The sequence below is a fragment of the Theobroma cacao genome, chromosome 6 (assembly GCF_000208745.1).
Source record: "Theobroma cacao cultivar B97-61/B2 chromosome 6, Criollo_cocoa_genome_V2, whole genome shotgun sequence".
In the NCBI taxonomy this organism is placed as follows: domain Eukaryota; kingdom Viridiplantae; phylum Streptophyta; class Magnoliopsida; order Malvales; family Malvaceae; genus Theobroma; species Theobroma cacao.
The window spans coordinates 8,229,432-8,241,252 of record NC_030855.1 but is presented as its reverse complement, the minus strand read 5'-3'; the positions used below and the strand labels follow the sequence as shown (position 1 = coordinate 8,241,252).

General features: G+C 34.1%; 1 protein-coding gene across 2 annotated transcripts; it reads right to left on the bottom strand.

The window, feature by feature from the left end:
* On the bottom strand, positions 898-6,441 carry LOC18595635 (probable leucine-rich repeat receptor-like protein kinase At5g49770). 2 transcript variants are annotated; one of them, XM_018123311.1, is made up of 16 exons: positions 6,141-6,441; positions 5,503-5,623; positions 5,334-5,405; positions 4,874-4,948; positions 4,708-4,779; positions 4,299-4,460; positions 4,128-4,202; positions 3,680-3,751; positions 3,498-3,569; positions 3,323-3,391; positions 3,034-3,108; positions 2,726-2,797; positions 2,454-2,591; positions 1,785-2,275; positions 1,538-1,693; positions 898-1,446 (listed from the first exon to the last, which is right to left on the bottom strand). In XM_018123311.1, exons 1-16 carry the CDS (start codon positions 6,220-6,222, stop codon positions 1,262-1,264), a joined length of 1,989 nt encoding a protein of 662 aa, XP_017978800.1. In that variant the 5' UTR covers positions 6,223-6,441; the 3' UTR covers positions 898-1,261. The 2 variants fall into 2 exon arrangements, with proteins under 2 accessions (XP_017978800.1, XP_017978801.1); XM_018123312.1 differs by lacking the exons at positions 5,334-5,405; positions 5,503-5,623; positions 6,141-6,441 and adding an exon at positions 5,121-5,321 and having other exon boundaries at positions 899-1,446.

Genomic DNA, 11,821 nt, shown 5'->3' with positions numbered 1-11,821 from the left:
CAAAGTAAGTCACGCAATTCTCAAAGTAAGTCACGCAATTCTCAAAAAAAGTCACGTAATACCTTATCAAAAACTAGTCATGCAATGCCTTATCAAAAACAAGTCACACAATTCCTAAAGTCAGTCAAGCAATTCCCAAAGGAAGACACGTAATGCCTTATCAGAAACTAGTCACACAATACTTTATCAAAAACTAGTCATGCAATACCTATCAACTAGTCACACAATACCTTATCAGAAACTAGTCACGTAATACTTTATCAAAAACTAATCACGTAATGTCCAAAGTCAGTTACGCAATGCCTATCAACTAATCACGTAATGTTTTATCATAAACTAGTCACGCAATGACTTATTAGAAACTGTCACGCAATGACTATCAAAAACTAGTCATGCAATATCCAAAGTCAGTCGTGCAATGCCTTATCAAAAACCAAGCACAAAGAAGGTGGCCATGTCTTGACGGTATCATGGATTTGGCAATGCTAGGTACGAGTTCTGCTGCTTTCAGCATTTCTAATTGGATAGAACTTGAAAACTATTTGATTACCCATATTTTGTTGAGGGAATAAAAACCAAAAATTGCAACACCAAAAATTACAACCAAACACGCAACGTTTTATTTCGTCACAATTACCTGTGCCTCTTGTTGAAGATTATTAAGGGTCAAATTGTTTTAGTGATAAATCCTAAAATATAAATATGAAGAAAACCCAAATTAACAGAAAAAAATCAGATTAAAAAATACAATAAGAAGATAAAAAAAGGAGAAAGAAAAAGAAGAATGAGAGATTTCAACCCACAATTTCAGAAGATGAAAAAGCAGAGCTAGAAGAAGAAAGAGCGACTTTAGCAAAATGGAGAAGAAGCAACAGACCCTCAACCCCAAAAACGATGCTTTGCTTCTAATTGTGAGTAATTTTCTTAAAAGATAATAGGTAAAAATGTCCTTAAAGACATTACAGAGTGCAATATAATGTGATTGGTTTTGAACTGCAATCACATTACATCCATTGGCTAGAATGTGATTGCATTGCAATCTTACGTTACAGTGGTCTGTTACAAAACAAACACTGCAATGTAATCTAATTGGACACATTACAGAAAATGTGACTTTACATCCCTTATACCAAACGCGACCTTAGTGTCTTGCTACAGTCAGGCATTAGTTCAAACCAGCAACAAGACATGGAGTTGTGCAAATGAGACCACCTCTATGTGGCCAACGTGCCAAAAGGATGCATGTTTTTGGTGAGCACACTTACGCACGCACATGCAATAGAGAGAGAGAATGAGAGTCAAAATTAACCTTTCCATAACCCCCCGATCCAATATCATTGGCTTCTGAAAAATTGTTTGTGTATTTCTTAAGCTCTTCAAAAGAGAAGCACCTTGCTCCTTTTAACTGAGGTATGCTACCACTGCTCTTCTTAGAATCCCAGTGTGCTGTGTTTTTACAGTAGAGAATCAATCATAAGCCCCAGATATTCCATACAATCAACTTGAAAAGGCTGAGTAAATGAAATGCTTATCATACCAAAAGGATTGCTCTCTTTGGTTGCTCTTTCTGCTCTCTTCTTCTGACGATAAGCATAAGTCCCAGCGAGCACTAATAGTAAAAGCAGCAATGAAGCACCAGCTGCTGCTCCTATTTTGATGGCAATGCTAGATTTTTTTGAGTTGGCAGGTTCGTCTGGATGAAAACACACATACTTAGAAAAAGATGAATCTAAATAAACAGAGAAATTTACAAATTCATTTTACTTTTATTCTATAAGAATTACCAGAAAAGTGCTCATAATTGTCACCAATAAAAGTATAAGGTCCAAAGAGCTCTCTAGGAGCCCTGAAAGTCGGGTTGCTAAGTACAAATGCAATCATAAAAATTCCGGTTCTATTGAAACTGCTTTGGCCATACGGAAATACAGCAAGGTCCAATAGATGATATTCAAATAAATCCATTCTTGGATCACTTAGTGAAACAGAATCCACTGGAAGTTGATGGGACTGGAAGAACTGCATCAATTGCCGCTCTAGAATTTCATATGGAGTTGAGGTTCTAAAGTCTGAGAAGGAAATGCCTCCGAAGAGTAGTGTTCCTGTATATGGATGTGCACATTTGCATGTGGGGCTCGAAATTTGATCTGAACTGCATGAAACAGGCAGACAGTTCTTTGAAGGGGGGGTTGAATACAAAGGCCCAGAATTTGATGGGGGAAGTTTGCAGTAAGTGCTTCTTGTTTCTGTGGCCGTACATACTGGATTATCCACAAGTCTGTAGAAATTGGTAAAAAGAGCTTCAGTGATGTTTAAAACACTAATAATTTTAACATTAACTAGATGTATCTGCGGGCAATTTAACTTACAACGAGTATGAGAATCCAGGCCTACTTATTCAGCAAAATAGAAACGAAAAAACATGTCCAGAAAAATGTTAAAGAATTCTGGCTTACATTATGTCAAATTTGTATGATCTGCCTCCGTCATCGAAACCAGTAATGGAATTGTACTGCAAATCTATGGTTTTCAGCTGGTTGCTAAAGCTTGGCCCAATCTCCAAGGTACCATTAAGTTGGTTGCCTTTTAGTACCCTGTCAACAAAATAACAGCGAAAGGGGGCAAAAATCTAACTATCATATCCAAATTGTGACAACTATGTGACATTTTTTATTTGGATCCATATTTTTCAGTACAAATGGTGCTACATAAGGTCAAGTTTACTCACACAGTCTGCAAATTTGGAAGCTCAAAGATTGAGGCAGGAACTTGACCTCGAAGTTGTGTATGTTCCATCCTTCTGCCATACAAATAAATTGATTATTCTGCTGTCTACATAAAAATACCTGTGAGAAAGAAGATATACAGACAGAAGTACTTATGATATTAAAGAATGATGGTCCTCGGCTAAGTCGAATGGTAGAAAAAGGACTTTGGTCCTACGGTTATAACAGTTACGAGATTTCAATGTTCAGTTTAATTTCATGTTCCTGTGTTGGTACAGAAGGAACAAGAGAGAGAGAAAAAGGAAAATACAATGTTGTTAAGGCTCGCAGGGCTGGAAACCATGAAGGAACATCTGCTAAATCAAAACTATTATTACCCAAGTATCTGCACAATCATGTAAGAGAACAAAGATTAGTAATGACAATAAAATTGCGTACGGTTACTAAACAAGATAGCCATGATGAGCAGCATTTCACTTGGATACACACAAAAATACACAAGGAACATGAATAAGAAAACAGGGGCAACCAAATGTGGTTTGAGAAGACTAAAGAATGATTATATTATGGGTAGAGTTACTAAAGCATTTCTTACTTACAAGGTGTTCAAACTGTTCATGCCGGTAAGGTCAGGCAGAGGGGCGGTCAGTTTATTGTTGGACAAAAACCTGAAAATCAACACCAAATGCTCTTCATTAAGAGAAGATAATAGTTTCCTTCCCTCCTAGAAAAACAAGTGCAGAAGACTATCAGCCTTTTCTGTTCATAGCTTACAAATATTGAACTCTTGAAAGGTTGTTGAGATTCAAAGGAAGATGCCCATTTAGTGAATTGTTGTCAAAGCGTCTGTAGCCAAAACAATAAATTCATCTCTCATCATCAAAAACCCTGTAGAAATTCACTTACAGCAAAAACTTCAACAAGAGTTCACTGTAGTACTTGATCTAGATACTCACACCACTTCCAGAGTTTGCACAAGTCCAAGGGTGGAAGGAAGACTTCCAGTAAGTTCGTTGCTTTCAAATAGCCTACCAGAGAGAGAGGAAAACGAAATGTAACAAATCTACAAAAATTCATGCTGTTATTTCTTGAATTTCATCACATTAAAGCAAAGATTAGGAGGAAGGAGCTTGCAGACAAATTTGGAATTCTTTAAAATAAAATAAGAGAAAGAATTCAGAGTCTCTCTCTTTCAGAAGGGTGGCTTAAGATACAAAGAAGAAGCACCCTCTTATACAGGCTGTTAAAGGTTAAGAGAAAAATCATTATTTAGAGAAGAAATTCGTTATATTTATGCACCTTTCCTGTAGTTTAGAATACAATGTGCCTTTTGCAAAGCACATTCTAGGTAAGTCAAGAAATATATTGCAAAACCTACTTGATAGAAAACTGAATGAAACTTACAAATGTATAAGAGTCATATCTGAGCTGAAAAGTTGAAATGGAATTTGGCCAGAGAGTTTATTCTTTCCGAAATGGCTGTGGATGATGGAGAACATCATTACTATGAGGAGAATATAACCATTGCAAGAAAAGAATCAAAACAAACGTAAACTACAACGAAATTCGACATACAAGTGTTGGGTATGAATCAACATGTCAAGCCCTGGTGTAGATACATTTGAAACTGGAATTGGTCCTTCTAGCTGGTTGTCGGCCAGATCTAACCAAACAAGATTTGATAGTTTACCAATGGACGGTGGAATACGTCCAGTGAAGCCATTAGAATTTAGGGATCTGCAGGCAATATAGGCCAGCATGAAAGAAGTACTCTGATTGAAAGAGGTAAAAGAATAACAAGTAGAAATAGTGAAGCCAAAACAACATACAACCCACGATCATGGAGCCTAAAACCGAAGTTTTATTGGATACTAATGTAATGCCCTTCACTTAATAGTCATACATGGCAAATCACCAGAATCCAAATGGAATTGCATGTTTGTTAGTCACTGCAGGGAATAAGCATTAAAGGTCAAATTCTTACAGGAACCTCAGCTGCGAAAGAGATCCTATTGAATCGGGAATTGGACCATTGAAACCACAACCAACCAAGATTCTGCGATATTATACAAAGAAAAGAGGTCTTTTAAGGGAATTGCAGAACAAATTTGCTTCCAGGTGATGCTTTGGCAGGAAATGGATCTACTTACAAGTTTGTTAGATTCTTTAAATTCCCAATCGATGCTGGAAGAGATCCTGTGAGACCTTGGTTGTAGGATAGATCCCTGAAAAAAGAAGCCACATCAGAGATGTTATAATAACTATGGTAACGATTGCCACTAACTAAAAATTGATAAATTATTTATTGAAAGAAATTAAAGAAACGAATTCTTTTTTATTTATAGCTCTACCAGGATTAACATATCCCTTGTATTCAAAGAGCAAACCTTTAGATACCTGAACATTGAAGTCTCCCAAGAACAATAATAACAAATAAAAATAATTTAAAAAGAAGAAGAAAAAGATACACAAGTGCTGCAATACTCAAAAAGCTAACATTTACATGTTGAAAAGAAAAAAAAAAAATTGTTTAGAAGGATGGTTCAGACAAACTAGCTGCAAAATGACCTCCATGAAGAACAGAGCGAGACAGTGGGCAAAAGGACCTACACTTGCTGTAATTCAGATAAGGTCGAAATGTCTCCTGACAGCCGTCCTACTAAGTTCATGCTTGGCAATATTCTGAAATAGATAATTGTTAGATAAGATCCCAAAGCTGGAAGAACCAAACTAAGCAATCTTTCATGCACATTAAAAGGTAGAAGCACCAACAACTTACATTGAGGTCACACGTGAATCAGTGCAACTAATTCCAACCCAGCCATCACCACAAGGGTCCCCACCCACCCAACTGGGAGGTACATTTTCCCACTCAGCGGCGAGAGATTTTAGAGCAGTAGCTGCAGAAGAATTGGACAAAAGTTTCCCTTGATCAGAAATCAAAGCTGAATTCTAAGGTAGCATTTCCGTAGCATTTAAAATAGCCCTTGAATTTGACCGTGGTATAGGCACCTTCTGATAGTGGATTTCTTTAAAGGGTTGACCCCAGACCAAGTAACTAATAGCTACAAGCATTTTAGAGTCAAGATGATGAGACCATCCTGATAAAATTAGCAGAATTCTTCCTTCCAAAAGACTTGACTAGTGTTCAATATTCAGTTCTTAGTAGGCAAGTTCATTTTTGCAAACACAGGAAGAATAATATCGGTATTTAGAAAAATAGAGGTAGATCAGATATTCTCGTCAGCTCAACTTAACTACTAAAATACATGTTATATGTGAGAATGTGCAATCTTCAAGCACATATCACCTTTGCAATAAGTTAAGAAACTTAGATAGCATTTTTATAAGCAAACATATTTTCTCCAAAGTAAAGCTAAAGAATAACAAAATTATAATAATTAGAGGCAAACGTACAATCACCAAAATCAGTTGTAGGTGCTACGATATAGATTTGAATAAAAACAACTAGCAAAAGTGACCAAATGGCTGAACCCATTAGTGAGATAAACCAAAGGTTTCAGATTCTGGGGCTGAAGAGCTCACAAGTATTTCTGTTCTGTTTCTAATTTTGCATAAAACAGAATACCCATTTTACATCAACCAGTAACCAACACGAAAGAAAGCATCCAACTTAGAAACATTCGTCTAAGTTGTGCAGTCATATTCGTCTCCAGGAAGTCCTTCTCAAAGAAACATTCAAACCAAGAAAACAGCATAGACATAGTAGCCATGACATACTCGGGCAGTCTGGTCCTATTCAGTATCATATTCAACGTCCTTAACTCACGGTTGGTTATTAATGGAAAAGACAAAAAAATAGAAAAGAAAAGAAGAAAATGAAAGATTTTGGAAGACGTGATAATCTTCTTTGAAACTTTGGAGAGCTTAAAAATGAAATTTGGCACCTTTGCTTCCAATTCAGGGGTTATATTTTAGAAATGCAAGCGAAACGGACGTGTGTTAGGCTGCTTTTGTTGATCTAAAAGGATAATTCAAGGGGAAATTAGGCACCCATCCGCTGTGTTTTCCCAATTTAAACACAATCTTCTGAATGGATGAGATCAAAATTCCAGTTGAAACGGTTTGATTGGACAATTAAAAAAAATCAGCCAATCATAATCCCATTTTGTTCTTGTTGTCATCTTCTTATTTTCACAAACCAGCAACTCTCCATTTTGTAGCAAATGCCTCCGATTGTCACGACCGTAAAACCTCAGAGCTTTCAAGGTTCAAGGCTCCAACGTCCCTCACGAGCCGCTGCCAGTCCATTCGTTTTTTCTCTTTTCTAATTTCCCACCGCCCTCACGGTAGCTTTGATTTTTTTCTTACCCAATTCTTGTTTTTCCTTTTCTTTATTGAGAAAAATTGCAATCAAGTGTGTCATATTTTATACAATAAAAGCTATTTGACTTTTGAGGTACCAGGGGCAACCTGTCTCTAACATACTTAAAAGTTTAAAAAAGACTTTTGGACTTGATCAAATGTTAATTTTAGAGTTTAAAATTATTTATGTGAGTTATAAAGATATGAATTTTACACAAATTGTATGCATGAGTATTTTATATTTAGTTCACCTATAACGCGTGAATCATACTCTAGTATAACTAACAGAAACTTGTTACAGTAACTTGTTATGCGGACCTTACTACACCATTTCCTTTTGATGTTATATTATGGTTTGTAATCAATTTTATGAGATTTCTCGTATAAAGTATACAATATAATAATAATTATAGAACATATCATTCATGTTATAAGCAATTTTGTATTTTATAAAAATTTTAAATTTAATCTTTATACAATAACTTTGAAAAATCAAGTCTATATATCTTTAAATTTATCAATATCAATTTAATTATTAGCATCATTAAAATTTTTAGGTTAAAATTGATGCGTAATTTTGATTATGATAACCTAACATTAATTATGTTAATGTGACCTATACTTAACTTTTGATAACCTATCTATAACACACTTAAAAGTTTCAAAAGGGTTTTATAGTTTAATCATATGTTGATTTTACAATTTAAAATTGTTAACGTTAATTATAGAGTATGAATTCTACATGAGTCATATGCATAAGTATCTTATGTCTAGTCCGTGTATAACACACGAATTATACTACAATATAACTAAAAGATACAGTATAATAATAATAATTACAAAACATATCTGAAATGCCCCATATTTTGATATAGTGACAAATAAAGCTTATTGGATGTGAATTGAGGCATAATGAGGTATTTTGAGAACCAAAGAGACAAGATAAAATTTTTAAAATAAAATAATATTTTATTAATGAAATAATATTAAAATATTAATATTTAGCTCGATGTCGAAATCAGTCATGAAGAAGAATCATATTGTTGATCCAAGTGGGGGAGAAGATGTCAAGCCTGACTCTATAAAATATTTGTCATGACATACATGTGATGGATAACATGTTTGCATGCTAGGAGAGTTTCGAAAAATTTACAAAAGTCGGTACTATACCTAGAGGTACAACAAAATTGATTTAAACCTTGAACTATATCAAATAGAGAATTTAAGATGAAATTGAGAATTTTAAAGTCCCAGAATGATTTAATATGGGGATTCGGAGTTCGATGATCAATTTGGAGTCAAATCAAAATTTTCACTATCTAGGGGTAAAATGGTAATTTTGCCACTCGAGGACAAAATGGGAAATTTTTTGAAAGATTTTGATCATATATGACTTATTGGAGTATGATTTGAGGTTGAGAAGTGAAAACTTTGTAATCCCGGTATTTTTTGGAGCATAGGGGTAAAATGGTAATTTGCCACCCCAGGGGCAAAATTGTAATTTTACACACCCAACACTTATCCAGCACATGGATTTTACCCAATATTATCATGGATAATCGAAGAAATTTATATGGTGGAGAGAGAAAGCTTAATAGTTAAGAAATGGCACATGGACCAATGGTAAGGTGACACATGGAAAAATCTCATCCATTAATTATTTGGCTTATAAAATAACACAAATCAGCTCATTTTCTCCTTATTATGGCCGGCCATAGCAAGAACAAAGAGAGGAAAAGAAGAACAAGAACCCTAGGTGGGAAAATTCAAGGAAAAATTAGTGGATTTCAAGTAATCAAACAATCAAAGGTAAAATTTATTGATTTTGACTTGTGATCTACCTTTCCCATGCATTTCTCCTTATTTTTCATGGTTAGATTTCATGTTTTCATGGTGAATTTATGGCTAGTTAAAATGGGCATGGAGAGAGAAAGATGTTAGATTGATTTGATTTTAAGTTATGTTAGTGTTTTTAGTTAGTTTAGTATATTTAGAAACAAAACAACAAGAAAAGAATTCATTTTCCCCATCAACCATCAATAGCCAAATTTCCTAAGGAGGATATTGTGGCTAAAATTGATGATATTTCATGATATTTTGGTGATATTTGATGTTTGGTGAGATTAGAAATTAAATGGGAAATTTTGGTGTGAAAATATGAATTTTTGCTCAACGTATAGACAAGTGTGATTATTGACCCGGGATTGATAAATTGAATCTCATTCACAGTCACTGAGGTAATTTAGGTATAATTGGAGTGTAGATAGTGAGAAGAATTGATTTGGAGTTAAGTTGGAGATTTTAGCCAATTACACCGAGAATAGTGCGAATTAGGTCGAACACCGTATTTAAACGGCTATTCAGACATTTTGCATCACATTTCGTGCATTCATATAGATTTATAGAGCCTGAAATAGTTTATGATAAATTAACACAATTTATTAAAATTCATGTCACGTATGATGTATAGGTGGTGAGCCCTCTAATAAGAGTAAAGAGATTGTGCCCGAAGACCGGGAATAGGAGTATATCGAACTCCTAATACTGTGAGTAACCTTATCATCATTTTAATTATCTAAAGTATGTTTTTAATCAGTTTTGGTGGAATTTTATGAAAATGAGTTTAAATGGTTAATTTTTGGTTTTACAAATAAAATATGTTTAAATAAAATGATTTTTTGAATTGTCTTGAAATGAAAAAATGATTTTGAAAAATAGAGTAATTGGATACCACTGGTATGTTGTAAATTTATGATTGGAATTGATGGCTTATGTTAATGTGTTGGCATGACTAGCTGGATTGTGTTTTATGAATTGTATGAATTGCTTTATTTTACCCTTGCAGGCTGGGTAATAATATATTAGCCCTGTCATGCTGTCAAAATTTTATTGTATGGTGGGTGTAGCTTACTGCAGTGGGCGGGTTTCCATGGACTAGCCTATTAGTGGGGCACGGTAAACCCGTTATATTTTACCTCAGTTGGAGAGGCGAGTAGGGTAACTCCCGAGGTATAACTTTTAGAGTTCACTTCACGCCAAACCACCACGTGAAGGGGAACTCAGCCAATGCCAAGAAATGGCTATGTTTTCAAAATAAAAACATGATTTATGCGTACATGACTTTCTAATAGCCTTGGCGGACTCAGTTAGGATAGCCCTCGGTCAAGGTATCCCAGATAACTGAGTATGATAATAATTTTTGGCGTGAGCCAAGCTTTTAAGAAATTCATAAGTCATACAGATTACTTGATTTAAATAAATTGATTTCATTTGGTTGAAATAAGTTGAAAGATGATAAATTACAGTTTAATGAAATGTTTTAATAGTCTCCTTTTACTCGCCTTTAGATATTTTAAATGATATTTGTTTACTCACTGAGATTTTATAATCTCACCACCCTCTTTTTCACCCATTTGAGGCTCAGAATAGATTGTAGATAACTGATATCGACGAGGACTACAGTTGGACTTGCCACATCCAAAAACTGTAGGTTCATTTCTTTAAATACTTTTTGTCATTCGTGAGCCCATGTGTCACTGTAAATTAAATTTTATACTTTGGTTATTTGTTAATAGCATGTATGAATTTATTTTGCTTTTACGCTGTAAAAATTATTTACATAGTGTTCTAAAAATATTGTTTTATTAGAAAATTGAATATTTTATTTTATATTTTTATTTTATTCTAATAGTCATAATTTCATTTTAAATGAATGTTTTAGACATCCAAATTTATTTTTGATTTTGAATTATGTGTTTTGTAGTTGTATATTACAGTTCAGTTAGTTTCGAAATTTTATGAAAAAAATGACCAAAATACCCATATGAGACGAAAATTATTATTTTGTTTGTTTTAAGTTGGAAACAGTTTAAAATCTTTTAGAACGTGGTATTTGGCAACAGTTACTCACAAGGAAAATGAGAAGCTGATATTAAAGCCTTGCGGGGTTTCGGTTGACATTCTGGGTGTCAAACCCTACTTTGTAAAATAATTATGATGTCATTCACATGCTCGATAGAATGTTTGTATATTGAGGAAGCCCGAGAAATCGACAAAAGACGGTATTGCCCCTAGAGGTGCTGTGAAGTTGATTTATACCTCGAGCTAGTTCAAATGAAAAATTTAAAAGGAATTTGAGAGTTCTGAAACCCCAAAATCTACTTAGAATGGTGATTCGGAGTTCGAGGATCAAATTGAAATCAATAAGGAAAATTGACCGATTATTGGGCAAAATGATAATTTTGCCACCCAAGGAGGAAATTGAATTTTTCGAGAGAATTTTGATCAAATTTGATTAAATGGAGCATGATATGAGTATAAGGAGTGAAAATTATGCATTTTGGTAATTTTTTGATTTTTAGGGCAAAAATGTAAGTTTTCACTTTTACGGGGGTAAAAGTATAATTTTTAAAAATTTAATCCTCTAAAACTTTGGAAAATTCTAGATATTTCATAGGAGACATGGGTAAGTGAAGAGGATTGAGTGGTAGAAAAAGAAAGTCAAAAAGATGGCTAGAAAAAAATAATAAAATATTCAAAAGGTAAATAAAATAATAATATTTTATTAAACCTATTAAAAGGCTTGAAAATTTCAGAATTCTTCATTGGGAGGGTCAGCCAAAACCAGCAGGAGAGAGAGAGAAATAAGAACAAACCCTAGAGTGAGAAAATTCAAAGAAAAAGTGTGATTTTTCAAGGAATCAAGTGTTTAAAGGTATGATTTTTCAAGCTTAGCTTGAGATTTATCATTTCCATGCATTTCTCATCATTTT

Bases quoted from the DNA above. Each gene is read 5' to 3' on its own strand.
- LOC18595635 (XM_018123311.1), bottom strand. From the start codon at position 6,222: ATGGGTTCAGCCATTTGGTCACTTTTGCTAGTTGTTTTTATTCAAATC. The intron at 4,461-4,707 runs GTAAGAATTTGA...TATTGCCTGCAG, and splicing joins CTTTCGCAGCTGAGGTTCCT to ATCCCTAAATTCTAATGGCT. The intron at 2,592-2,725 runs GTGAGTAAACTT...TTTTGTTGACAG, and splicing joins CTTCCAAATTTGCAGACTGT to GGTACTAAAAGGCAACCAAC.